Source organism: Eschrichtius robustus, chromosome 17 (genome assembly GCF_028021215.1).
Source record: "Eschrichtius robustus isolate mEscRob2 chromosome 17, mEscRob2.pri, whole genome shotgun sequence".
In the NCBI taxonomy this organism is placed as follows: Eukaryota; Metazoa; Chordata; class Mammalia; order Artiodactyla; family Eschrichtiidae; genus Eschrichtius; species Eschrichtius robustus.
In genome coordinates, this window is record NC_090840.1 from 86,812,797 (window position 1) to 86,838,409 (window position 25,613).

A 25,613-nucleotide genomic window follows, 5' to 3' on the forward strand; every position below is an offset into this window, starting at 1 on the left:
TGTACACTAAGGTCTGGTGCTATAAAAACATGATCTAGGAAAGTATATTTAAGTTGCATTCATTTAAAACACTCAAGCAGAGAGCCATCCTCTGGGTCTGAGGGAAGGCATGTTACCTTGGAATGTTTACCACATAATTCAGCAGCCTGCCTTCAGTGAGCAGCACATTGGGAGATAGTTTAATTCCTTAAGAGCTGAATTTCCAAAAGGAAAGTCATAAAGTGAGCTTTCTTATCAGTAGAACTCTCCTGCTGTAAAACTGTGAAGAACGTATCAGAGTGAGTCACTCTCCACTGTGAACCTTCCGGTGCTGCATGAACGCTGCCTGTGCGCCAAAGAGCTCCCCACACTCGTCACACCGACGGGCTTGCTCTCCACCGTGGAGTCTGTGAACTTTCTCATGACTAATAAGAGATATTCTCTGGTTGTAGGTTTTCCCACATCTACTACACATGTAAGGTCGCTCTCCACTGTGGATTCTCTGATGTCGAATGAGGTGAGAGCTTTGTCGGAAGGATTTTTGACATTCAGTGCATTTATAGGGCTTCTCTCCAGTGTGAATTCTCTGGTGTTGGATAAGGGACAAGCGTGCACTGAATGATTTCTCACATTCACTGCACATGTAGGGTTTCTCTCCAGTGTGAACCCTCTGATGCTGAGTAAACTGTGAATGCTGGCTGAAGGCCTTGCCACACTCACTGCACTCGTAAGGCTTCTCGCCGGTGTGAACCCTGAGATGCTGAATGAGGGAGGAGCGGACGTTGAAGGCCTTCCCACAGTCACTACACGTGAAAGGGCTCTCCCCAGTGTGAATTCTTCGATGGCGGATGAGGTGTGCGCTCTGCCTGAAAGCTTTCCCACAGTCGCCGCACTCATAGGGCTTCTCCCCATTGTGTGTCCTCTCATGCTTAATTAGGGTGGATATCTGTCCAAAGGTTTTCCCACACTCGCTACACTCATAGGGTTTGTCTCCAGTGTGACTCCTCTGGTGCTGGATTAGGTGTGAGCCCTGACTAAAGGCCTTCCCACAGCTGTGGCACTCGTAGGGTTTCTCTCCATTGTGCACCCTCTGATGCTGGACAAGGGAGGAGAGAACACTGAAGGCTTTGTCACACTCATTACACCCGTAGGGCCTCTCGCCATTGTGTGTCCTTTGATGGTGAATGAGATTAAAACTCTGGCTGAAAGCTTTTCCACACTCATTACACTCATAGGGCTTCTCTCCAGTGTGAATTCGCTGATGCTGAATAAGGTGGCCTTTTTGACTGAAGGTTTTCCCACACTCATTACACCCATAAGGTTTCTCTCCAGTGTGAATTCTCTGATGCTGAATGAGGGACAGGTGAGCACTGAAGGATTTCCCACACTCATTGCAGATATAAGGCTTCTCTCCAGTGTGAACCCTCTTATGTTGAATAACTTGTGAGCGCTGACTGAAGGATTTTCCACATTCATTACATCTATAGGGTTTCTCTCCAGTGTGGATTCTCTGATGAACAATAAGGGTTCGGTTCAGGCTAAAGAATTTTCCACATTCGTTACACTCATAGGGTTTTTCTCCTGTGTGAGTTCTCTGATGTTGAATGAGAGATAATCGTGCGCTGAAGGCTTTGCCGCACTCAGCACAGTCATGGGGTTTCTCTCCAGAATGGGTTCTCTTATGCTGAGTGAGGTGTGACTGTCTCCGGAAGGCTTTCCCACATTCCACACACACGTACGGCTTCTCTGCACTATGCACTCTCTGATGATGGATCAGGTTAGAGCTATGACTAAAGGCTTTTCCACACTGACTGCACTCGTGGGGCTTCGCCCCAGTGTGAACTTCACAATGCTGAATGTAAGACGGACATGTGCTATGAGCTTTCTCACATCCGTTAGCCTCACAGGGTCTTTCTCCAGTGTAAGTGTTACAGTGCTGCATGGCGTAGGGACGGGCATGGGAAGCTCTGCCACCTTCCTCACACCCGCAGGGCTTCTCTCCACTGTGAATTCTCTGGTGCTGAATGAGAGCTCTGCTCTGACCAAAAGCTATTCCACACACAGCACACTTTTCAAAGGTTTTTTCTGGACTGTTAATCCTCTGGTTCTCACTGAAAACTGAACTCTGCCTGGGCACTTTCACAAACACATCTGCCTGACAGCCTTGTTCTCCTACACAGAAACTTTGGAGGTTAGTGAGGTCCATACTTGTTTGGAAGTTTTCTACACGTGACACACTCTGGTGGAGACTTTTCCCTGAAGACAGCCTGCAGTTTCTGACAGAACTTGTGTCTGCAGCGCAACTTACCTCAGCTGCACTGAATTTCGGACCTCTTTCCCCCAAGGGGGTTTTCACATGTGTCACTGTCACTGGCCTGAAATTACTCTTCTGGGGGAAATCCTTCTTAAGTCCCTCCACTGCATATTTCCCCCAGCAATTCTTTAGCTTTCCCTCAGTTTTAGTCAACTCTTCAAAATCAGATTCCTTGGAAATATTCCTTACATGCTCTTCTAATTTTGTTCTCTGGGATTCCATTTCTTCAGAAATTTCCTGCTTTGGAGTCAATTCTTTTTTTTCCTTCCTAGAGTCATAACCTAAAAAAAAAAAAAAAAAAAAAAAAGAGTTACTCGTGTTTTACTATGGGAAATACTTAGAGCATAAATAGAAACATTTATATGAAGCAATTATCTCCTAGGAGGATTTGGATTTTCAGAATGCAAAACCAAAAATGACCTTACTGGGAAGAGAAAAGAGAAGGCGAGGAGAGAGAAGCATGCTCTCAGAGCAATGAAAGCTGGTGTGAGAAGGAGGGAGGGAAGGAGGGAGGGAGGGAAGAAACCCAAGGTGAAATGCCTCCATTTCAGATGGGCTAACCAGGCACAGATGGAGCAGGAACTCAAGGCGTGACCTGAGGGAGAGGCGCCCTCAGAAGGCGAGGAGGGGGGACTTCCCTGGTGGTCCAGTGGTTAGGACTTCACCTTTCAACGCAGGGGGTGAGGGTTCCATCCCTGGTCAGGGAGCTCAGATCCCACATGCCTCAAACCAAAACATAAAACAGAAGCAATACTGTAACAACTTCAATAAAGACTTAAAAAAAAATGGTCCACATCAAAAAACCAAAAAACCAAAAAGAAGGCAAGGAGGGAGATGGGGAAGTCAGCAGTGGAGGCTTGGACGGTCAGCACCTACACTGATGTTACTGCTGCACACTCTGTAAAAAAAGGCATCTTCCGTGGCTTATACATAACAGGCATTCAAACATTTGTTGAAAAATAAATGTATCATAAATGATTTATAATGAATGAAGGGTATACTGAGTAACACATAATGGGAAAAATTATTTGATCTGGACAACTTGGTTTCACAGAAGTAAATCATGGAAAATAGAGAAAAATAGAAACAAGCAACCTACCCATTCAAATAGCAGGTACAGCACAAGGCAAAAAACCCAAATGTGTACACCAGTCCATACCACACGTTCCCAATGAATAAAAGTACCTGAAAATTTGTAAAAACTGTGACACAACTGAATTCTGAGACTCAATGAAAGGAAATGTACCAAAAACAAAACCACCCAGCCAAAAGCACTGAATCATGTGGCTACAAAGACCAGTGGAAGAACAAGCCTGGTGAGAACTGTGAGAGGGTAGCCCTGTTTTGAGAGACCGCAAAAGCACAATGGACTCTCTCTTTTGTAAACAGTGGTTATTATTAGAGCTGTCACTTTCAGACTGTTTAGCCAGAACAGAGACTGAGCTGAAAATATTAACTGGGTGGGACCTAACATTGGGCTAAGTCGTCTTTGCAGAACTAGGCCCAGTACTTCAAAGGGACTGATTTTTACCATTCAAGTCTGAAAGGTAAAAAGCAAACAATACTTCATTCTAGAAACCTAGGAGCAGCCTGAAGGGGCAGGTTGTGGATGGTAAAGGTCCTGAATTCCTGTGGCTTCTGTCAGGAGTATCTGAGGAGTTAAGAGTCTTCAACATCCTGGGACTAGAGTCTAAAAAGATGATCCTTGTCAAGAGGTGCTATTTCACCAGGTAGGAAACAGAATGAAGAATGTGACAAAACAAGAGACCACAGAACAAAGTGATCTATGAGTCAAGAAGCAACGTCTCCGGGACTTCCTTGGTGGCGCAGCGATTAAGAATCTGCCTGCCAAGGCAGGGGACACGGGTTTGAGTCCTGGTCCAGGAAGATCCCACATGCTGAGGAGCAACTAAGCCCGTGAGCCACAACTACTGAGCCTGTGCTCTAGAGCTCGCGAGCCACAGCTACTGAGCCCGTGCACCACAACTACTGAAGCCCACGTGCCTAGAGCCCGTGCTCTGCAACAAAGAGAAGCCACCGCCGTGAGAAGCCCGCGCACCGCAACGAAGAGTAGCCGCCGCTCGCCTCAACTAAAGAAAGCCCGCGTGCAGCGAGGACCCAAAGCAGCCAAAAAAAAAAAAAAAAAAAAAAAAAAAAAAAAAAAGAAGCAACGTCTCACACCAGTTCACGTTGCTTCAGATGTCAGGGGATCCTTGGTTGCCTGTTTGTATTTTATTTTATTTTTAATTTACTTTTATTATTTTTTTTAGCTCTTTTTTAAATTGAATGATAGTTGATGCCTGTTTGTATTTTAAATTGAGGCAATAAAAAGATACTTGGGAACTCTATGAATGAGGGTATTTATGAATCAGAAGGGCATTTGAGTGAGATGGTGGTTATAAGTCCAGGGTACCTCCAAATGCCAAAATTTACAAGTCTTTACCTAGGGCTATTTGGTTTTTTGAGGCAATTCCTTTGTTTTTGCCCTAGGTAGAAGATATTTTACTGCTGGGTGTTCTTTGTACAGGGTTAGAGGAAGGAGGTGGTAGGATTAGCTGACTTCTGTATTTAGAATTTTTGGCTGTTATCTCAGGATTCAGGTTTGACCTTTTTTTTTTTTTTTAAACCCTTAAAGTTTCTATGAAGAAACTTTTACTCATCAATTGTCTAGTTATCCTGAGGGATAACCCACTTAGTAAAGGCAGAATCAATCCTTGATTCTTTTATTTACCAGTTTTCAGAATAATGAATCAGGTCCCTAACATTCCTCAAAGGGGACCAATGAGTAGGGAATTTTCCCCTGAGTATCAGACCAGCCCTAACAAAGCTTAAGACCAACCCCTTAACATGGGAAGGTGATCCAATGGCATTTTATCTGTCTGCCAGAAGGAGACTTAATCCTCTTTCAAGAAGGTAACATCATATAAAGCCTCTATAATTTTTAATCTATAATAACTAACACAATTAAATATCAGAAATCATGTTTTAAAAAAAAGACTAAACGACAAGAAACCAGGAGAAAAATATACGATTGAAACAAACCCACAGGCAATTCAGGTATTATCAAGAACCAGCTTAAAACAAACAAACAAACCATGATTAGTATATGTAAGAAAACAAAGATATAGAGAATTCACTAGAAATCAAATGAAAATTGAAATTAAGAGTTCAACAGACAAGAGAGTACATTGGCAGATAGCAGGTAACAAAACAGAGGATTACGTAACTGGAAGGTACGTAAGTAATATCTGAAAAGTATTCAGATTGAAACACAGCTAGGAAAAAAATAGGACAGGGAATACAGAAAAGAGTATAAGAAGCAGGTGTAACAAGGTGGAAAGCATAATGTGTATATTCTCACAATCCCAGGAGGAGAGGAGAAAAGGAATAGGATAGAAGAAATAATTTAACAAATTTTGGCCTAGATTTTCCCACAACTGACAAAAGTCTGTAAACCATAGATTCAAAAGGCTCGAAGAACCCTAAGTAATGTCAATGCAAAGAAAACCACACATGGGTATAACATAGCCAAACTGTTGAAAACCAAAAAAAGAAATGTTAAAAGCAGCAAGAGGAAAAATATGTATCACCTTCAAAGCAAAATAAAATCGCAGGCTGACTTTTCGACTTCAGAAGTGGAAGAGAGCAGACAGAAAGACATTTTTAATGTACTGAAGAATACAACTGCCAACCTAGAATTCTACGTCCAGCAAAAATATTCTTCAAAATTGAAAGCCAGGAAATTCCACTTTGATGACAGTGTAATAAAGTCCATGGATCCAAGTCACAGCAAAACAAAGCTGGCAAGAACTATTAAAACAAAACAAAAAACCCAACCCCAACTAACAACCATTTTAATGACTCTGGAAATTGTCCTAAGAGCAAAAAGCAAATGAAGAAACGTTTATTCAAGAAAATCTACTAAAACTTGGCAAGAGCAGCAAGAGTGTGTGGCATGTGAGCCCTAACCCGCCGCACCTCCACCCGCCCAGCTCAGCATGGCAGATGCTCTACTGCTCTTGGGTGGGGCCAAGAAGGAGCTCCCTGTCCCCGCAGCTCCCAGGGAAAGCTCCCCACATCTCACCAGGCTAGGCCACCAGCACCTATCATCCCCTCCAACTCCAACCTGAAGAGGTGAAATTCCCGGTGAGTGTGGCTGAGAGGGTGGGGGATCCCTTCCTGCATCCAGCCTCCTTGAGTCACAACAAACCTCCAAGACTAACTTTTAAAAATACTGCTGCCCAAATTTAACTGGATTGGACTGCTAGGGCATTTTCAAAAACAACAGAGCAATTTTCACTACTCTCATTATTTTGGAAATTCCGAGGGTTTTAGGAGCTCTGTGCCAGAAACGGGATGAGGACCAAATATATACTACTTATTATAAATCACAATATCACAGATAGAAATGTATTGCATGTGACAAAAACAGCACAAAGGAGATGGGTGAGAGGTGAGATACACTGGAGTAAGGAAAGGACAGCAGATGTAACTTAAATGCACAGGAACAAACAAGAGAAATGGTAAATAAGAAAGTAGATGATATAACAAACTGTATACATATATGCTGGTCTCATTTCTTCTTTTAGTTTCCACAACAGACATAAAATTATATAAAGTATTATAAGAATGTATTGTTGAATTTGTAACACACACAGATATACAACAATGCACAAAAAGGGAGAAAAGGGACTTCCCTGGTGATCCAGTGGTTAAGACTGGGGGCCCAGGTTCCCTGGGTCAGGGAACTAGATCCCGCATGCTGCAACCAAGACCTGGCACAGCCAAATAAATAAATAAATATTTAAAAACAACAACAACAACAACAACAACAAACAAAAAGGAAGAAGAGGAAATGGCGTTCTACAGGAATAACTATTCTATAGTCATTGGAATAATATAAACCAGAAGTAGATTCTGATAATTTAAGATGTAGACGGTAAGTTCCAGAGCAACCACTAAGAAAACAGCAGTATTAGGTGTGGCCACGTAACTGAATTCTCAGCAGTGGAATGTGAATAGAAGCGACGTGGGCAACTTCAAGGTCACAGACTCCATGGCAGTGAAATGGCCTCCTCCACTAACTCCCTCTCCCATAACCCAGTGTTACACCTGGAGGTGAGTGTTTAGGCATGCCAATCTAGAGGGTGGCAGAGAAACAAGACAGATGAGCTGGCCTCCTAACAAGCATGTCAAACTGAAAATCCACCAAACAGGGATGCTGTTACACGCGGGAGACAAACTTCTATCTGGTCGAGCCAATGCATGAAATACTATCACCTAACGCGGAGAATGAACGTTTCTGCAAGGCAAGATTTGGGGTGATGTTTTATTCTTGTCACCACACTTCTCTACAGGGATCAGTTCTGTTGTTCTACTAAAATGACACATGTTCACTGCACAAAAATAAATTATTTTTAAACACACATTCCATAGCTTTCCACCCTCCTAGGCTAAGAATCAAATCCAACACAGCCTGACGTGGTCCTGTCTACTCCTCCTTGGACACCTCTGTCTCGGCTGATGTCTCTCCTCCCCTGGACACTATGGGCTGAGACATCAGACGTCTCCTGGGAGATGAACCACCTCTTAGTCCAGGTAAGGAGGAAAGGGAAGATAGAAAAAAGGGTCACCAGGGGACGATGTTTAACAGATTGTGTGCCCCACAGAGGGTGGTGCATTGTATGTGGAGAAACTAAGGGGGACCCTAAAAGTAAGTTTAACTGGTTATGTTTTATCAGGGAAAATCCAGGTGAGAGAAACAGAGGCCATGGTACCACCTGTTTATTTCCAGCCCTTTGTTACCCATAACTCCTTCCTGCCATCATGGGCCCATTCCCCTACATGCCTACTGTTCCTATGGTACGCACCCAAAAATCAATTCTGTTTTTATATATAAGTAATGAACAACTGGAAATTGGAATTTAAAAAAATACCATGTACAAAAACATCAAAAAATATGAAAGAGGGCTTCCTTGGTGGCGCAGTGGTTACGAATCTGCCTGCCAATGCAGGGGACACGGGTTCGAGCCCTGGTCCGGGAAGACCCCACATGCCGCGGAGCAACGAAGCCCATGTGCCACAACTACTGATCCTGCGCTCTAGATCTCGCGAGCCACAACTACTGAGCCCGTGTGCCACAACTGCTGAAGCCCGCACACGTAAAGCCTGTGCTCCGCAACAAGAGAAGCCACCGCAGTGAGAAGCCCACACACCACAACGAAGAGTAGCCCCCGCTCGCCACAACTAGAGAAAGCCCACACGCAGCAACAAAGACCCAACGCAGCCAAAAATAAATAAATAAAATAAATAAATTAAAAAAAAAGAATATATATATATATATATATATAACTGGATCACTTTGTTGTACAGCAGAAATTAACACAACTTTGTAAATCAACTATACTTCAATAAAATAAATGTTTTTTAAAAAATGAAATACTTAGGGATAAATCTGACAAAAGATGTAAAATGCCTGTACATAGAAAAGGATAAAATACTACTGAGAAATTAAGACAAATAAATGGAGACATACAACTTGTTCATGGGTCAGAAAACAATATATGTCAATTTCCCTCAAACTGATCTATGGATTCAATGCAATCTTAACAAAAATGCTAGCAGGACTTTTTTCAGATAGCAGCAATAAGCTGATTTTTCAATTCACATGAAAATACAAAGGATCTAGAATAGCCAAAACAACTCTGAAAATGAAGAACAAAATTGGAGGACAAATGCTACCTGATTCCAGACTTTTAATGAAGCATCCACAACAGTGTGGTGTTGGAGTATAAAGATCGACAATAGAACAACGGAAGAGAACAGAGAGCTCCAAATAACCTCACATATATATGGACAACTCTCTCTTTTTTTTTTTTTTTTTTGGTTGTGCTACGCAGCTTGCAGGATCTCAGTTCCCCAACCAGGGACTGAACCCAGGCCACAGCAGTGAAAGTGCCAAATTCTAACCACTAGACCATCAGGGAGCTCCCATGGACAACTAATTTTTGACAAAGGTGCAAAGGCAATGCAAGTGGAGAATGGATAGTCTTTTCAACAAATGGTACTGGAACAACTGGACATTCACTTGTAAAAAATTAAACTTGGATCCATACCTCACACCAAAAATTAACTCAACATGAATCAAGACTTAAATGCAACAAACAAAAATTTTAAATTATAAAATTTTCTTTTCAAAGAAGAAAATCTTCTGGGTTAGGCAAAGATTTCTTAGATATGACACCAAAAGCACAATCCATGAAAGAACAAATTAAAACTGGACTTCACCAAAATTTAAAACTTCTACTCTTCAAAAGACACTGTTAAGAGAATAAAAAGACAAGGCACAGAGTGGGAGAATAATCCATGCAAAGTATATATCTGATAAAGGACCTGTAAATAGAACATTCCTGTATTTAGAAAGGAACTCTTTTAAAATCAACAATAAGGAAAGAAAAACACAGTTAAAAAATAGGCAAAGATCTGAACAGACATTCACCAGTGAAGAAATCCAGAAGAAAAACAAGCACATGAAAAGCTGCTCAACATCTTTAATCATTAGGGAAATTAAAAATAAAACCACAATGAGATACCACTACACATCCATCACAGTGGCTACAATTAAAAGACTGACCACATCAAGTGCTGGCAAGGAAGTTGAGGAAATGGAACTCTCATCCACTGCTGGTGGGAATGTAAAATAGTACAACTACTTTGGAAAGCCCTTTGGCAGTTTCCTAAAAGTTTAAATAAACACCTGCCATGTAATCCAGCCATTTTATTCCTGGGTATTTCCAAGAGAAAAGGAAATGTATGGTCAAGCAAACAAAGGTTTGTACACAAATGTTCATGGCAGCTTTATTTGTATTAACCACAAATTGGAAACAATCTAAATGTCCATTAACAGAGAATGGATAAACAAATTGTGGTATATCCATACAACAGAATCCTAATCAGAAATAAAAAAGAACTGAATTATTGACACACAACATGAATGGATCGCAAAATAATTATGTGAGTCAAGAAAAGCCAGGCCAAAAAAAAAATACATGCTCCATGATGTCAATTATATAAAACTCTAGAAAATGTACTCTATAGTGACAGTAAGCAGATCAGTAATTGCTTCAGGATAGAGGTGGGAAGCGGTGAGAGGGAGGGATTACAAAGAGACATGAGAAAACTTTTGGGGGTAATGAATATGTTTGCTATCTCTACCACAGTGGACAGTTTCATAGGTGCATACATATGCAAAAATGTTACCAAATTGTACATTTAAATATGTACAGCAGGGACTTCCTTGGTGGCACAGTGGTTAAGAATCTGCTTGCCAAGGCAGGGGACATGGGTTCGATCCCTGGTCCAGGACGATCCCACATGCCGCGGAGCAACTGAGCCCGCGTGCCACAACTACTGAAGCCCGCGCACCTAGAGCCTGTGCTCCACAACAAGAGAAGCCACTGCAACGAGAAGCCCGTGTACTGCGACGAAGAGTAGCCCCTGCTCGCTGCAGCTAGAGAAAGCCCGCTCGCAGCAACGAAGACCCAAAGCAGCCAAAAATAAATAAATAAGATAAATAAATTTATTAAAAAAAAAAAATACAGCGTATTATATGCTAATTATACCTTTAAAAAGCTGTTTAAAAAAAAAAAAAAAAAAAAGGCGTGTGGTAGGGAGCCAGTCCACCAGAGATCCAACTCACCTCTGTCCCTGGCCGGCTGTGTGACCTCGGGCTAGCAACTGAACCTCTCTGTGCCTCATTTTCCTGAGCACCGACTCTGCAGGGATGCTGGAGGATTGTGTAAGTTCACTGTGCCAGCACAGTGCTAGGAATGCACAACAGACCAGGTGATGTTAGCTGCTATGCAGCAAAGAGCACAGGAACTCTCCTCCGCTTACCATTTACATGCCCAAGTCCTTCGCTACACAAGAAGCAGCCCTAAGTCACGCGTTTCTCCGAAGCCCAGAATCAGCCTGGGAACTCTGAGTGAACAGCAGGGGTGAGAGTCTGGGCAGGATGGCAAGCCTCCAGGTGGACTCTCCAACTGGTGTCTCCAGCAGCCAAGGCAGAGCTGGCCAGCAAGGCCTGAGGACTGGGTGACATGGAAGCGACTGAGAGGCAGCCAGGGTAGGGAGGCAGCTGCCAGGGAGACACCCGAGCTCTTTTCAGGAACTGAAAGAGCATCCTTCTAGGGTACGGTAAACACGATCCCATTCAGGGGCACAGAATAGGGGCCATTAATAGCAAAAAAGAGAAAAGAAGAGAAAGAAGACGGAGAAGGAAAGCAAAGCTCTGGTGGTGACGCAATTTGGCCTGGTGAAGTGGCGGCACCTGCCAGCAGGGGCACGAGAGTGTGGGGGTGTTCCTGCAGACTCACCTGCACGCCTGCGTCTCCAGATCCAGCTCCCCTCAATTCTTGGTGAGTGTGGGGCCCATGGCTCTTTCCCCTGCTCCAGCTTGGAGATGACATCAGGTTTGGAACCTTGAAGTCCTGCTCCAGAGAAAGAAAGCAAGACTGACAACTCATCCAGGTCCAGGGCAGGATGGCCCCATGGGCAGCGCCTGTGTGCTGACCTTGCCTGCCACCTGGTCTCCAAAGCATGGAGACAGATGTAGGCCTCTGTCCCAGCTGAAGGAAAGTCAAACCCAGCTCTTCTGGGGGTCACAGATAAGGGACAGACTTGGGGCCTGAACACATCATGGCAGAAGACTCATGGTAGAGGAGGTGTTGGTGTACGGCAGAAGGACTAAGTATAAGGCAGGTATAAAGCAAGGCTCTGAAGCCAAATGGATGCAAATCCCAGATCTGCCCTGACAGCCTGTGTGATCTTAATAAAGTGATATTTGTCAGCCTCAGGTTCACCTATAAACTATGTATCTTACCACCAACCTCGAAGATGCATGAAGATTAACTGAGGGGATATGAATATACTTGGCACTCAATGAATAATGTTCTCCTTCCATACTTCCTACAAAGAACTTGGGGGAGTCCCTGGCACCACCTGTCCCCTCCTCTGCACAGACTAGGCCTGCCTGGGCCCAGGGCCACAAATGCCCCATGTCTGGGCCCAGGGGGTGAGAAGCCTCTGAGCCTTGAGCCCAGCCCCAGTCCCAGTCCCCAGGGCCATTCATGGAGCAGGAAGCCCAGAGCTGAGCTCCTGGGAAGAGCCTCACCCAGCGAGACCAGGTTCCCATAGGTTTCCAGCATCACATCCCTGTAGAGCCCCTTCTGAGCAGGGCTCAGACGGCCCCACTCCTCTTGGGAAAGGAGCACGGCCACTTCCTCGAAGGAAACCAAGACCTGGAATGACAAGATCTTGTTGCAACCCCAGGTCAGGCCTGGGGGTAGGGAGGCACTAGGCTCAGGATGGGCAAAACCCCTCTGAGCACATGCACCAGACTGCCTTCCCCACACGAGCAGGCTCTTTGAGGCAGACACCATTCTGACTCGTGTTTACCTGCCCATCCCTTGCCCTCCTCTGTGCCCAGGCCAGGGGTGAGATGATACAGTCCAGAGTGCATTTCAGGGACTTGAACCCGAGGGTTGAGGACATCAATGAAGACAGGGAGCCATCTACCCTGAGACCAGTGCCTCAGAGGGAACCGTGGAGACTCCAGCCAGGAAAGGGCTGAGGCCACACAGAGGCGTCTCCACGAAGACCACTCACCTGGGGCCCAGGAAGCAGCTGCTTGTGGGCCATCACTGGGTCTCCAAGCTTGTCCCGAGGAGGCAGGCCGAGCTGCAGCAAAAGGGAAGAGTGCGATGGAGCCTGACCCGCCTTCTGCCCCCCATGGCAACGTTGAGACTTCCGGGCCTGTACCTCAAGAGGTCTGTGGCAGCAGAGACCCAGTTGTAGGCTACCTGAAATCCCCAGGAAGGAACAATGGTCCCAGCACCCAGTGGCCTGAGACTACATATTCCCTTGCCTCCCATGAAGCCTCCCCAGCAGCCCATAGTACGACAGCATAACAAGGCCACACGTGAAAGCCAGGTCCCCGGCAGTGCACCTGACCAGGGGAGACGACGGTCTGCATCTCAGGCCCACCTAGGAGAATCCTGGGCAGTGGGCAAACAGCCGAGGAGAAGAACAAGCTCCTACTCTACAGCAGTGCACAGCCGTAGGGAGGTTGACAGACATAATGCTTGTGTCAGGGGATAAGGAATAGAAACAATAAGCAGCACGAGGGCAGCAACTGTTGGGAGGAGATCTTTTACGAAAGGCAGCCAGGGAAGGCACCTCTGATAAAGTAACATCAAAACAGATATGGATGGAGTGAGGGCAGGCACTAAGTAGATATCAGGGGAGATACATCCTGGGCAGGGGGAGGCACAAGTGCAAAGGCTGCAAGGTGCAAGCACACTTGACGTGTTCAAGGAAGGGCAAGGAGGCCAGAGGGGCTGAAGCAGAGTAGGGGAGGGCAAGACAGAGGGGGGTGGGGTAACTTGTGGGCTATAGGACTTAGGCTGTTACTCTGAATGAGATTGGGAGCATCTGGAAGGTCTGGGCAGAGTGATATGACTTGACGTGCGGCTGCTCCAGCTGCTGCTTTGAAGATGGACTAGGGGGCAGGGAGGAGGGTGTAAGGGTAGAAGCAGGAAAACCAACTGGAAGGTCCCAGCAATAACACAGCTAGAGACGATAGTGTCTTGGAGCACTGGTGGTAGCAGGTGATAAGTAGTCAGATTGCAGATGCCTTTCAAAGGTACAGTCAATAGGATTTGCTGACAAATTAGATGTGGGATGAAACACCAAGATGTTTGGCCCAAACACCTGAGATGATGAAATTTCCAATTACCCAGGAAGACTGTAGAAGTATATCTGAAGGATAAAAATTAAAAGTTGTCTTGTACATGTTATGTTCAAGATGCCTATTAGAACTACAAGTGGAGAATGCGGGCATTTCGACCCACAAGTCCAAATTTCAGGAGAGGTTGAAGCTGGCTGGGTATATACTGGGAACTGTCAGCATACATATGATATTTAGAACCACAGATCTGGTGATAATTTAGGGTGACAGGTGACACGGGGTGTCACTCCCATGGAAACCTTTCCAACTGGCCTCTGATACACAGTCAGCCTCTACCCCCACAGCCTGCTTCATGCAAACAGACCCCTTAATTCAGGTAGAAATGTGCCCTTTTTCCTTGGCCCCAGCTACTTTGGCCCTAGGCCCATCTTCTGGTCAACAAGATGTTAAGGGAAGTTTGCAAATAGGCTTCTAGAAAAGGCTTTTCCTCCCTGATGATAAAAAAGAAACAAGGAGAAACACTTCTGTCCAGTGTGACTATGAGGTGAAAACCCAGAGAACCTCAGAGACACAACCCAGAACAAACCCTGCCTGCCCCGCCTTCATCACTTAAGCCTCTGTTGGGCTGTAACTGACTGCTGAACCCAAGCTTATTAATGCCCAGTTCATTTCTCTTGGGCCATCCCGGAATCTCCACCTCAGGCCACCCAGGCCAAAGGTAGCCTCTCGGTCCTCAGCCAGGGCTTGCCTTTGACAGGTCCCTGGCGCTCACGCCCTTTGTGTGCTGTGCTCAAGTGGTCCTTCCAAATGCACTCTGCCTTCCCTTTCAGCCTAATGTGGGAGGCACGTAACACTCCTGTTAGAAGCATAGGCTCTGGGCTCCACCAGACTGAGTTCCAATCTCAAATACACCACCTCCTAACGCAAGGGTCTCGAGTAAGTGACGTGTTTCTCCACAAACCATAAAGTGAGAACATCACCACTTACCTTAAGTGACTATTTTGAGTTAAGTGAGAAAAATGTATAAAGTGCCTCGCATAGTGTTCACAAACCACAAACGAAACCCAGTAAATCTTAATAATCACCAAGGCAGTGTGTAGTGGGCGCCCACCGAGCGAATGAATGAGCCCTGGGATTGTTCAGCGCCGGGATGTGCACCAACGTCCCTTCGCTGCACAGCCTTCGCGACTTCATCCTTTCACGGAACCTACCCCTGATAAGTGAAAAATATCCTCTCAGCTGACAAAAAGCACAGGTTCGGTGCATCCCCTGACCGCGCCCAAACTTCGCCTCCTCCGTGAGGCCTGGCTCTTGCCCGCCGCCCCGCCTCCGCGCCAGGGTAGCCCGGACCCCACCCCCGCGCGGGTTTCCGCCCGGCCCGCCCCTCAGGCCACACGAACAGGTGCTCCCCCGGCTCGGCCCAGCCCCGCGCCGTCCCGCCTGTCGCAGCGCCGCAGGCACCTCCGCGCCAAGTGAGGCCAGGACTCCCTCGGTTCCGCCGAGAAAGGTAAACGTGCCCCACACACCACGCCGAGGAGGGCGGACCCGCCAGGCCGGAAATGCCCGCTAGGAACTTCCGCCCCGCCTCCAGCTTACCGGCCAATCAGATCCTAGGGTTCTGTCGGGCCGCTCTAGGCGGCTCAGAGGACTCTATGCCACTGGCCCCCTCGTCTTGGGAGAGGCTTCAGAAGTAGGTCAGAGAGTTAGGGAGTGACGCAAGAAACTCGGATCTACCCAGAGAAGGGAAAAGGATCAGAGAGGGAATAAGTGAAGGTAAAATAAAATCTTTTACTTGTCTTACTCCTAAGTAAAATAAAAGATCATTGTTTTTCAGAGTAATATTGAATATTAGTGACAGTGTATTGGGTAACTGTCGCATGTGTAAGGTGAGTGGCAGCGGTGTCCTAGGGACGGAAGAGAGGAATCGGGACACTGGGTTATAAGTACCCGTGCTACCCTTGAGGCGGTGTAGTGTTATTTGAAGGTGGACTTACATTAGTCCTAATATATATTGCAAACGTCTAAGACAAACATTAAAAATTTTTTGAAGTATAATTGACATGCTAAATAGGAGGAAAAAAATCTAATCAGATAAAATGCTCAATTAAACCGGAGAAGGCAGGAGAAGAGGCAAAGATTTTTAAAAAGAAACAAGTGTAATGAATAAAAAACAGTAACAACCATATTAATACTCACTTTAAACGTGAATGGTCTAGATACACCAATTAAAAGACAGAACTGTCAAAGCAGATAAAAAAAAATAAGACACATAACATATAATTATATGTTGTCTATAAGAAGCCCATTTTAAACACGAAGACACAAATAGATTAAAAATAAAGGGAGGAGAAAGGCATACCATGCTAACACTAATGGAAAGAAAGTTGGAGTATCTATATCGATTTCAGACAAAGCTGACTTCAGAGCAAGTAAAATTATCAGGGACAAAAAGGGGTATTAAGTATGATAAAGGGATCAAGTCTGTAAGAAAACACAAGGATCCTTACCGTGTATGCACCTAACAACAGAGCATCAAAATACATGAGACAAAAACTGATAGCACAGCACATTTTTCCAACAGCATTTGCTCACTTCATGTCTTGGTGTCACATTTTTGTAATTCTCGCAATATTTCAAACCTATCATTATTATATTTGTTATGGTGATCTGCAATCAGTGATATTTGATGTTTTGACTATGACTTGCTGAAGACTCAGATGATGGTTGGCATTTTTTAGCAATATTTTTTATTAACGTATGTACATTGTTTTTTAGACATAATGCTATTGCACACTTAACAGACTATATTGCAGTGTAAACATAACTTTTATATTCACTGGAAAACCAGAAAAATTCGTGTGACTTATTGCAACATCCACTTTATTACGGTAGTCTGGAACCGAACCTGCCGTATCTCTGAGGTGTGCCTGTATATTAACTGCCACACTTTTTGTATTTTTATGATTTTTCTTGGGGATTTCACTGTCTAAAATGGCCCTCAAGCATAGTGCTGAAGTGCTGTCTAATGTCCCTAAGTGCAAGAGGGCTGTGATGTGATGCCTTTATAGAGGAAGCGTGCTAGATGAACTTCATTCAGCACAAGTTATAGCGCTGTTGGCCGAGTTCAGTGTTTATGAATCAACAGTATATATTAAATAAGGTGTCTTTAAGCAGAAACACAGATAAAACAAGGTTATGTATTGATTGGTTGATGAAAATGTCGTGACCAGAGGCTCCGAGGAACCTAACTCTATTTCCCCTAGGAGCAATAGTTTGTTATTCCCTAATTCAGCGTTCCCAGCTACTTTATACAACTACCGTGGATGATGAGAATTGGCTGTATGTAAATATTTATATTTGCACATATGAAATTTATAGTATATTTTCTAAACAGGCCAGGGGAGTAGGCCAAGGAAAGACTGTGTCAGTGGAGACTAGTGTGTCTCAAGAGACAGAAAGCAGCCATGATGGTTGAGAGTGAAACGATAGGCATGGTTCCTGCAGTGGCTGTGGAGGTGCAGACAGCCAGGCACAGCTAGATGAAGACTTGCTGTTCATTTTATGAGCCTTTATTACATGCCAGGGTGGGAGGCAATGTAGAGGAGATCTGGGGACTTAGTGACATGGAGGACTAGATCGTCTATGCTTTCCTCTCTAGAGCTCTTCAAGGACCTACTGTCTGAGTTTGGGGGTTTGAACAGGTGCTAGTACTGTCAGGGAAGAAAAATGAGGCGGCTGGCTGGGCAGAGGGCAGTGGGGGCTGCAGGGGCCTGTAAGGAGAGGTGGGGGGTGAGGCTCGGAAGGCTGGCAGATCAGCAGGGCCAGAGCAGAGTGAGGTCTGGAAATAGTTGCCTCTGTATGACTTATGGGGCATGTGCTGGCTGGAAGTAAGGAGCTTGGACTTTATGCTGGAGGAAATAGAAGATTTCTAGGCAGGAGAGCAACACAGTTTCTGTTTTAGAAAGACCACTCTCACCACAGGGTGGTTCAGAAAAGACAGGAGAGAGTGAAAGTGCAGGCAGAGAGATGAGCGAGAACTCGATTGAAGTTCAGGGCAGATACGGTGTGTGTTGGGGGGGTGGGGGTGGGTAGGGGTGGAGATTACTTAGGAGATAAACTGATAGGATTCAGTGGCTGACTGGGAATAGAGGTTGTGGAAGGGGAAGCATCTGGTGTGAGGCCTGTGCTCAGGCACACATGTCTGGGCTGAGAAGGCTTCTGTAGGAAGCAGTTTTGGGCCAAGTCATAGAGGGGTTTCACAGCCAAAGGAGGCAGGGAGAGGCCCCTTAGGGTCTGGAGTCCACTCACCACCAAAACCTCAGTCTCCCGGGACTGAAATACATCCTAACTGTGGTTGTTTTAAAATATGTCTAAAAAGTCTTTGGTCTTCCTCCAAAAGGTGAAGCAGCCTCAAAGAGAGCCTGATCTAGAACCAACCAGCTATGCTTTTGCTAGGTTCCTGACCCTCAGAAACTATGAGATAAAGAATGTTTGTTGTTTTCAATCTGATAAGTTTTGTGGTAATTTGTTACACTTCAGTAAATAGCTAATATATTAGCTATTTGGGTTGGCCAAAAAGTTCGTTTGTTTTTTTCTGTAAGATGGCTATAGTAGTGCTTAGTTGTCTTTAACTTCATTCGAAACAATTTTGTTAGATTGTATTGCGACAGAGGTCATATCAGCATACATTTTAAAGAAACTTATCAAAATTGGTGAATTTTTGTGTAGCCATTTTATTTTACTTTAAAAAAATTTTTAAAATAAATTTATTTATTTAGGTTTTTTTTTTTTGGCTGCGTTGGGTCTTCATTGCTGTGCGTGGGCTTTCTGTAGTTGCGGCAAGCGGGAGCTACTCTTTGTTGTGGTGCATGGGCTTCTAATTGCGGTGGCTTCTCTTGTTGCGGAGCACGGGCTCTAGGTGAATGGGCTTCAGTAGCTGTGGCGCACAGCCTCAGTAGTTGTGCCTCGCGGGCTCTAGAGCGCAGGCTCAGTAGTTGTGGTGCACAGGCTTAGTTGCTCCGCGGCATATGGGATCTTCCCGGACCAGGTCTAGAACCCGTGTCCCTGCACCGGCCGGCAGATTCTTAACCATTGCGCCACCAGGGAAGTCCCTGTGTAGCCATTTTAATATTGGAGAAGGAAGAAAAAACCCAACAGTTTCAGCATATTATGCTTTATTATTTCAAGAAAGGTAAAAACGCAACTGAAACGCAAAAAAAAATTTGTGCAGTGTATGGAGAAGGGGCTGTGACGGATCGAACGTGCCCAAAGTGGTTTGCGAAGTTTTGTGCTGGAGATTTCTCGCTGGACGATGCTCCATGGTCGGGTAGACCAGTTGAAGTTGACAGCGATCAAAGAGAGAACATTAATTGAGAACAATCAACGTTATACCACACGGGAGATAGCTGACATACTCAAAATATCCAAATCATGCGTTGAAAATCATTTGCACCAGCTTGGTTATGTTCATCGCTTTGATGTTTGGCTTCCACGTAAGTTACGCGGGAAAAACCTTCCTGACCGTATTTCTGCATGCGATTCTCTACTTGAACATAATGAAAACGTTCCATTTTTAAAACAAATTGTGATGGGCGATGCAAAGTGGATACTGTACTATAATGTGAAATGGAAGAGATCGTGGGGCAAGTGAAATGAACCACCACCAAGCACACCGAAGGCCAGTCTTCATCTAAAGAAGGTGATGTGTATATGGTGGAATTGGAAGGGAGTCCTCTATTACGAGCTCCTTCTGGAAAATCGAATGAGTAATTCCAACAAGTACTGCTCCCAATTAGACCAAATGAAAGCAGCACTCATTGAAAAGCGTCTGGAATTAGTCAACAGAAAACGCATAATCTTCCATCAGGATACCACAAGACTGCATGTTTTTTGATGACCAGGCAAAAACTGTTACAACTGGGCTGGGAAGTTCTGATTCATCTGCCGTATTCACCAGACACTGCACCTTTGGATTTCCATTTATTTCAGTCTTTACAAAATTCTCTTACTGGAAAAAATTTCCATTCCCCAGAAGACTGTAAAAGGTACCTCGAACAGTTCTTTGCTCAAAAAGATAAGAATTTTGGGGAAGACGGAATTATGAAGTTGCCTGAAAAATGGCAGGAGGTAGTGGAAGAAAACGGTGAATACGTTGTTCAACAAAGTTCTTGGTGAAGATGAAAAATGTGTCTTTTGTTTTTACTTAAAAACCTAAGGAACTTTTTCACCAACCCGGTACTAACTACTGGGATGACCAAACTGTACCTTCTGAGACCTCCCATCCCCTCGCCTCAGGAAACAACGCCGATTTCACTGACAGGAATCATCGGACAGCAGCACCTCGGACTCCTGTCCTCTCAAGCAGCACCACGCACCCGGGTCCTCCTGACGCCTGTGATGCGGAACAAGGAGCGGCGCCTGGTGGTGGGGCGGCCTTGGGCAGGGAGCGCAGAAGGGCAGGTAGATGGTGCCCACGTCGAGACGCCAGCAGGTGCGCGGGGTCTTCCTGTTTCTGAATCCCCTCCAGGTCCTCCCCTCCCCTGCCCCAGCCCCTCTGGGCCCTCACCACACAGCAGCATCTGGGTAAGGCCGCGTCACTCCTCGGATGGATGAACGTCCCCCAGTGCTTCCACTGCGCTTACAACAGAAGCCGCCTCCCGCTGCGGTCCAGGGCCCTGCAACTACCCCACCTCACCTTGCACCTCGGCCCCCGCCCTCCTTTCCGCTGCCGGACCAGCCCCTCCAGGGCTGCTACTCCTTGCAGGACTTTGCTGACCACTCGCCGCCCCGTTGGGGCCGCTGTTATTCACAGCGCTGCTCTGGCTAACAGCTTTTCCTGTCTGTTTACCTGCTTTTCCCTCCCCACTGGCAGGTGAGCTTTAAGGGCACATTCCCTTGTGTAGGCGTCGTCCTTTTATCCAGAGCAGTACCTGCAACCTAGTCAGTGTTGGGGAGGGTCTCCTGCAGACCGCGCTCCGAACGGCCCGGGCCCCGCCCACCGCGCTCCGAAAGGCCCGGGCCCGCCCACCGCGCCGCCCGCGCCTTGCGGAACTCTGCTACGCGGACGTGTTTGGCGGGGAGCGAATTCGGCGTCGGTCCCGAAGCCCTCCTCAGGCTCTGGCTACGGCTGCAGCGCATGGCGGTGAGTGCTGCGGTGAGGGCGCGCTGGCGGCGGGGCCTTGGGCCGTTGGCTCCTCGTGACCCTCGTACTGTCCCCCCTTCTCCAGGCTCCAGGACATCCTGCTCGGGAGACATCGGCAGCCCCAGGTACTGCCCGCGCACCCCGCAGCCCCCGGTTCCCCCCGGCGCCCCGAGTCCTTCCACTGTAAGGCCCTATCCAGTCTGTCTGCTTAGGGCACCCTACGTGCAGTGACGCTGCCTCCAGGGCCAAGAAGCAAAAGAAGAAGAAGAAAACCCGGAATGGGGCCTCTGCGGCGAATGGAGGCGGGAAGGCCACAGAAACGCCGGCCCCAGAGGAAGCCCCGCTAAGTGCGGAGGCCCAGGCAAGGGCGGGCCTTAGTCGGGAAGGGTGGAGCCTCGGGGTGCATTCTGGGTGGGAATCCGCCGGTGGGTGTAGTCTCGGATTTGCGGGCTGAAAGCGGGGAGAGGATGAGGCGGGGCGTTTTGGGTTCCTGTGGGATGGGGCTGGAGGCCGCGGGGTCCAGGTGCCCTCTCACAGCCACTGTCCCCGATCCACCGCAGGCGGAGCAGCTGGCCCGGGAACTGGCCTGGTGCGTGGAAAAGCTGGAGCTGGGGCTGAAGATGCAGAGACCCACCCCTAAGCAGAGTGAGGGGCCTGTCTGTAGAGTTGCGGGGGGGCGGGTGAACGGTGACAGTCCTGTGACCTGCAGGTGCTCCCAAGGGATGGAATCGTTACCCTTGCGGTAGGACAGTTGGAGGTGAGGATAGAGAAGGTTACTAGTCCTGTGTTTTCATCTGCAGAAGAGCAAGCTCTTGGGGCGATCCGAACCCTGCGCAGCCAAAGAACCCCCCTGCCCCGGAAGAGGCAGCTGATGCGCTCCTTGTTCGGGGACTACAGGGCTCAGATGGAAGCCGAGTGGTGCGTAGCCCTGCGGGCTCTCAGGACTGGTGAGGACCTGGGAGCTGGTTGGTGCACACCTGCCTAGTTCAAGGGGGCAGGGAGGGAGAGCCTGGGCAGTGGAAGGAGGGAGCCGAGAGCAGTAGGGCTGGTGGGGGTAGAAGATGGCTCAGGAAAGCGTCAGGGAGCAGGGAGAGAGAAAGCCTGGATCTCAGGAACACAGAACTCGGGCTTGGACCAGGGAGGCAGGGGCAGGAGAGTTAGTGAATCTCTCTGTGATTCTCAAGGGGGTGTGATGATAGTGTGATACCTTATAATTTTGAGAAGTAAGTCAGTTAATTTTTACAATGGGGATAGAGTTGTATGGGCACAGTTAACATTAGCCATTATCATTCAATTCTGATACGGTCTCTCCCCTCCCTTACAGCTGCCCACTCAGTCCAGTTGCAGCCTGTAGGTGAGGCCGCCAGAAAGAAGAGCCGAAGGGTCTGCAGGCCTCGTCTAACAGGGAGAGCCAAGGACACCCTAGACACTCCTCATGAAGAGTTTAGGTTCAATTTCTTTTAGCCTGTTCCCCATTCTGGAACGGTCCTCCTCTGCAGTTGGTGCAGGGGTTTGTCTTGAGTGCAGAGCTTTCCCAGGAATGCTTTGTCAGACAGATGTGGGGTTGCTCTGTCCCTGGCTGGTCAGTGAATCTGGTGCCATGGCTGTTGGGCAGATGCAAGACCTGCATGTTGGGTACTGACCTGACTGTGAGACAAGCCCAGGACCCCGTTTATAGGTTTTCAGCTGAAATGTCTCTCCTGCCAGAAGAGGGAAGTCCATTCAGAAGTTTCTACAGTAAACTGAAGTGAGTGTTTAGCATGTTGTAGAAGGACTCTTTTAACAGGCTTAGGAGCAGACTAGGTAGATGTTGGTAATAAGGATTAGTGGGGAAGCTACATAGTTGTACACTGGTGCTCACTTATGGAAGGATGTTCTGTCAAGTGGTGTAGAGTTCCATGCCATTGTGTCACATTGCCATAATAAAAGCATTCCTCATAAAAGTGGAGGAGTGAAAACGTGTGTTAACTGTCTATATAGTTGAGGTGGTGTGTGGCACTGCTGGGTCCAGGCTCTCACCCCAGTGCTTGGTCTTTTGTCTATATTGCCTTCATTCCTGAGCAGGTATCATCCTTGGGGAGCCATCGTAGCCCCCAGCAGCCCAGGCTTTGTTCTGAGGAGCAGATAGCTTCCTGCCCTAGGAATCCCAGCCAGACGCTAGCATTGAGCCTCAGTGGACAAGCTCTGATGTCAGCTGCTCCAGGTGATAGTCCCAGGCCTTCTGCATTAAGTTGGGTTTTCACGGGGGTTAATCCTCTTCAGTGGTTGTTATGCCATCTTTGGTGGTGTCTCCCAAACTTGCAGACTAGACTAGATAGATACCTGGAGCCCACCTGCCTACTCAACATCTCTATTTTGCTGTTTCACAGGCATTTCAAACTGGACGTGTCCAAAACATCCGATTAGTCCCTAAATCTCCATTTGTTTTCTGCTTTTCAGTGAATGGCACTACTGCCCAACTAGTTGATCAGGCCAAAAATCTGTGTCACCTCTGCAAAAGGGGTTCGTGGATCCAATTCCAACGTGTGTGTGTGTTTGTGTCGAGGGTTCCCGACACCAACAGCAATTCTTGGATGTCAGCAGCGTGTCCAAAACTTCACGTGCCAGTCACGAGTCCTATAGTTGTTCCCTATACTTCTGACCAACTGGCTATAAATCAGGTTCCTGTGACCCCCTTCTTGGGTTCAGTTAACTTGCTATAATGAATACCAGAACTCAGGAAAACTTGTTCACTCACTAGATTACCAGTTTATTACTAGGATATGAATAAAAGCCAGATACATATCACCAGGCACAGGGAAGGGCATACAACTCTCCTTCGGTCTCCGCGTTCACCACCCGGAAGCTCTCTAAACCCCGTCCTTTTGTATTTTATGGTGTCTTCCTTACATAGACATTATTGATTCAACTTTTAGCCCTTCTCCGCTCCCCAGAGGTGGGAAGTTTTAACCCTCTAATCACATGCTTAGTTCTGCCCGCCAGCCTCCATCTTTTGTCGGAATTCGAAAGTCACCTTCCCTGAAGTGTTTTCAGGAACTGAGGACGAGAGACCAAATAACCTATTGCCATTGTTCCTCAGGAAATTCCAAGGGTTTTTTGGAGCAGTGAGCCAGAAACTGTGGATGAAGACCAAATACATGTGAGAAATAAATATTTTGATCATTTGAATGAACATATATATATATACATTTCTTATAAATCATAGTATTGCGTCCTCTATTGCCCTTTCTCCCCCACGTGTGTTCAGTACTTCAGCTGGTATGAGCTCTGTCTTCAAAATAAGTCTCAGATGTTCCGCGCTTTCTTCGTCTTCTCTGCTAAGCATCCTCATGCTGGCCACGTCTCTCGCCCTGAATGCCACGTGAGCCTCCGGGTGTGAGTCCCCTCTGACAGCCACTCCTGCCTCCTGTCTGTTCAGCAGCCAGAGTGTTCCTCCTCCATGTGTGCTGGGTTCTGTTCCTCTGACCCAGTGACTTGATCGTACCTAGGATGCCATATGAAGGCTGGTGGATGAGGCCCCACACAGGGCCTGCACACATTTAGGCTCCTGACCCCCTGTCTGTTGTGGCTCCCTCCTCGCCACCCCGTTCCTACCTTGCTGGCTTCCTGTCTGCTTCTGAGGCAACCAACTTAATCCTGCTGAAAGGTCTTCAGTTCTGCTGCTCCCTTTGCCTGAGTGCTCTTCCTTCAGATCTTAGCAGGACTGGCCTCTGGAGAGTAAATGGCTTTGATGGAGAAGTAGCTCCACCCCGCCACTCCTCAGCTGGAGCTGGGGAGGGGGACACAGAGGCGAGCAGCTCTGAGGCGCAGCGCGGCGGGTTCCATAGAGTCCACCTGCAGCAGGTCCTGGACTTTGGGAAACACGGGACAAGGAAACAGGACGCGTTTGGAGACCGGAGATGTGGGGGAACTGCCTGGCCTCTGGGTGGGCAGTCAGCTAGGCCGCCCTCTCCAGCCTTGGATCATCTTTCTACTTGGGATGCTCCTCCTTTGGCCTGTACCCAGTGGTGGTTTTGGCGGGGTTCCCTCTGTGACTTTTCTGTTGCGCAACTACAGCTAAGTCACATCCCTTCCCCTGTCCTCTGTTCAGCCATCTGCACATGGGGTGGGTGGAGGTAGTGGTGGGCGAGGTGAGCTGGAGGCCCTCACCCACCTGCCATGCTCTTCAGCGTGTTCTGGTCTGTGCAGCAGGCCCTGGTGTGGGGTGGGGGTCTCAGGCCGACACCAGCTCCACGGCTCAGCGGCTCACCTGCAGATCCTCCAGGTGGCCTTTGCCCTCTGTGTGAGCTACACCCACGTGTCTGGCACAGACCACTGGACGATGTCCTCCTGGTCTGACCCCTGCAGGGGTGCTGGTGTCCAGCCACACTGTGAGCCCCCCGACCCCCCCAGTTGCCCAGTGACCCCACTCAGGGACCCTATTTCTTTTCCTA

General features: G+C 47.2%; 2 protein-coding genes across 7 annotated transcripts; one reads left to right on the forward strand and one right to left on the reverse strand.

Moving 5' to 3' along the window:
- Window positions 1-30: 30 nt before the first annotated feature.
- LOC137751578 (zinc finger protein 252-like) lies at window positions 31-15,582 on the reverse strand. Of its 5 annotated transcripts, none has more exons than XM_068526241.1 (6): window positions 15,501-15,582; window positions 15,125-15,252; window positions 12,959-13,152; window positions 12,465-12,591; window positions 11,668-11,781; window positions 31-2,574 (listed from the first exon to the last, which is right to left on the reverse strand). In XM_068526241.1, the coding sequence occupies exons 2-6, from the start codon at window positions 15,231-15,233 to the stop codon at window positions 284-286; spliced, it is 2,835 nt and encodes a 944-aa protein (XP_068382342.1). In that variant the 5' UTR covers window positions 15,234-15,252; window positions 15,501-15,582; the 3' UTR covers window positions 31-283. The 5 variants fall into 5 exon arrangements, with proteins under 5 accessions (XP_068382342.1, XP_068382341.1, XP_068382344.1 ...); XM_068526240.1 differs by having other exon boundaries at window positions 15,440-15,580; XM_068526243.1 differs by lacking the exon at window positions 15,501-15,582 and having other exon boundaries at window positions 12,959-13,030; window positions 15,125-15,362.
- A 5,498-nt stretch (window positions 15,583-21,080) lies between these two features.
- Window positions 21,081-24,382, forward strand: C17H8orf33 (chromosome 17 C8orf33 homolog). 2 transcript variants are annotated; one of them, XR_011070736.1, is made up of 7 exons: window positions 21,081-21,180; window positions 21,266-21,305; window positions 21,393-21,541; window positions 21,741-21,825; window positions 21,981-22,127; window positions 22,505-23,383; window positions 23,620-24,382. XR_011070736.1 is itself a non-coding variant. In XM_068525763.1 (6 exons), the coding sequence occupies exons 1-6, from the start codon at window positions 21,175-21,177 to the stop codon at window positions 22,642-22,644; spliced, it is 567 nt and encodes a 188-aa protein (XP_068381864.1). In that variant the 5' UTR covers window positions 21,081-21,174; the 3' UTR covers window positions 22,645-24,382. The 2 variants fall into 2 exon arrangements, 1 of the variants encoding a protein (XP_068381864.1); XM_068525763.1 differs by having other exon boundaries at window positions 22,505-24,382.
- The last annotated feature ends 1,231 nt before the right edge of the window (window positions 24,383-25,613 follow it).

Coding starts and splice junctions, on each gene's coding strand:
- LOC137751578 (XM_068526239.1), bottom strand. CDS start 15,305: ATGCACCGAACCTGTGCTTTTTGTCAGCTGAGAGGATATTTTTCACTT. Junction 13,153..15,124: donor GCCCACTACACACTGCCTTG/GTGATTATTAAG, acceptor TGGGGATTTCAG/GTAGCCTACAACTGGGTCTC. Junction 11,782..12,464: donor TGGGAACCTGGTCTCGCTGG/GTGAGGCTCTTC, acceptor TCTCTGGAGCAG/GACTTCAAGGTTCCAAACCT.
- C17H8orf33 (XM_068525763.1), top strand. Junction 21,826..21,980: donor GAGACCCACCCCTAAGCAGA/GTGAGGGGCCTG, acceptor TTTCATCTGCAG/AAGAGCAAGCTCTTGGGGCG. Junction 22,128..22,504: donor CCTGCGGGCTCTCAGGACTG/GTGAGGACCTGG, acceptor CCTCCCTTACAG/CTGCCCACTCAGTCCAGTTG.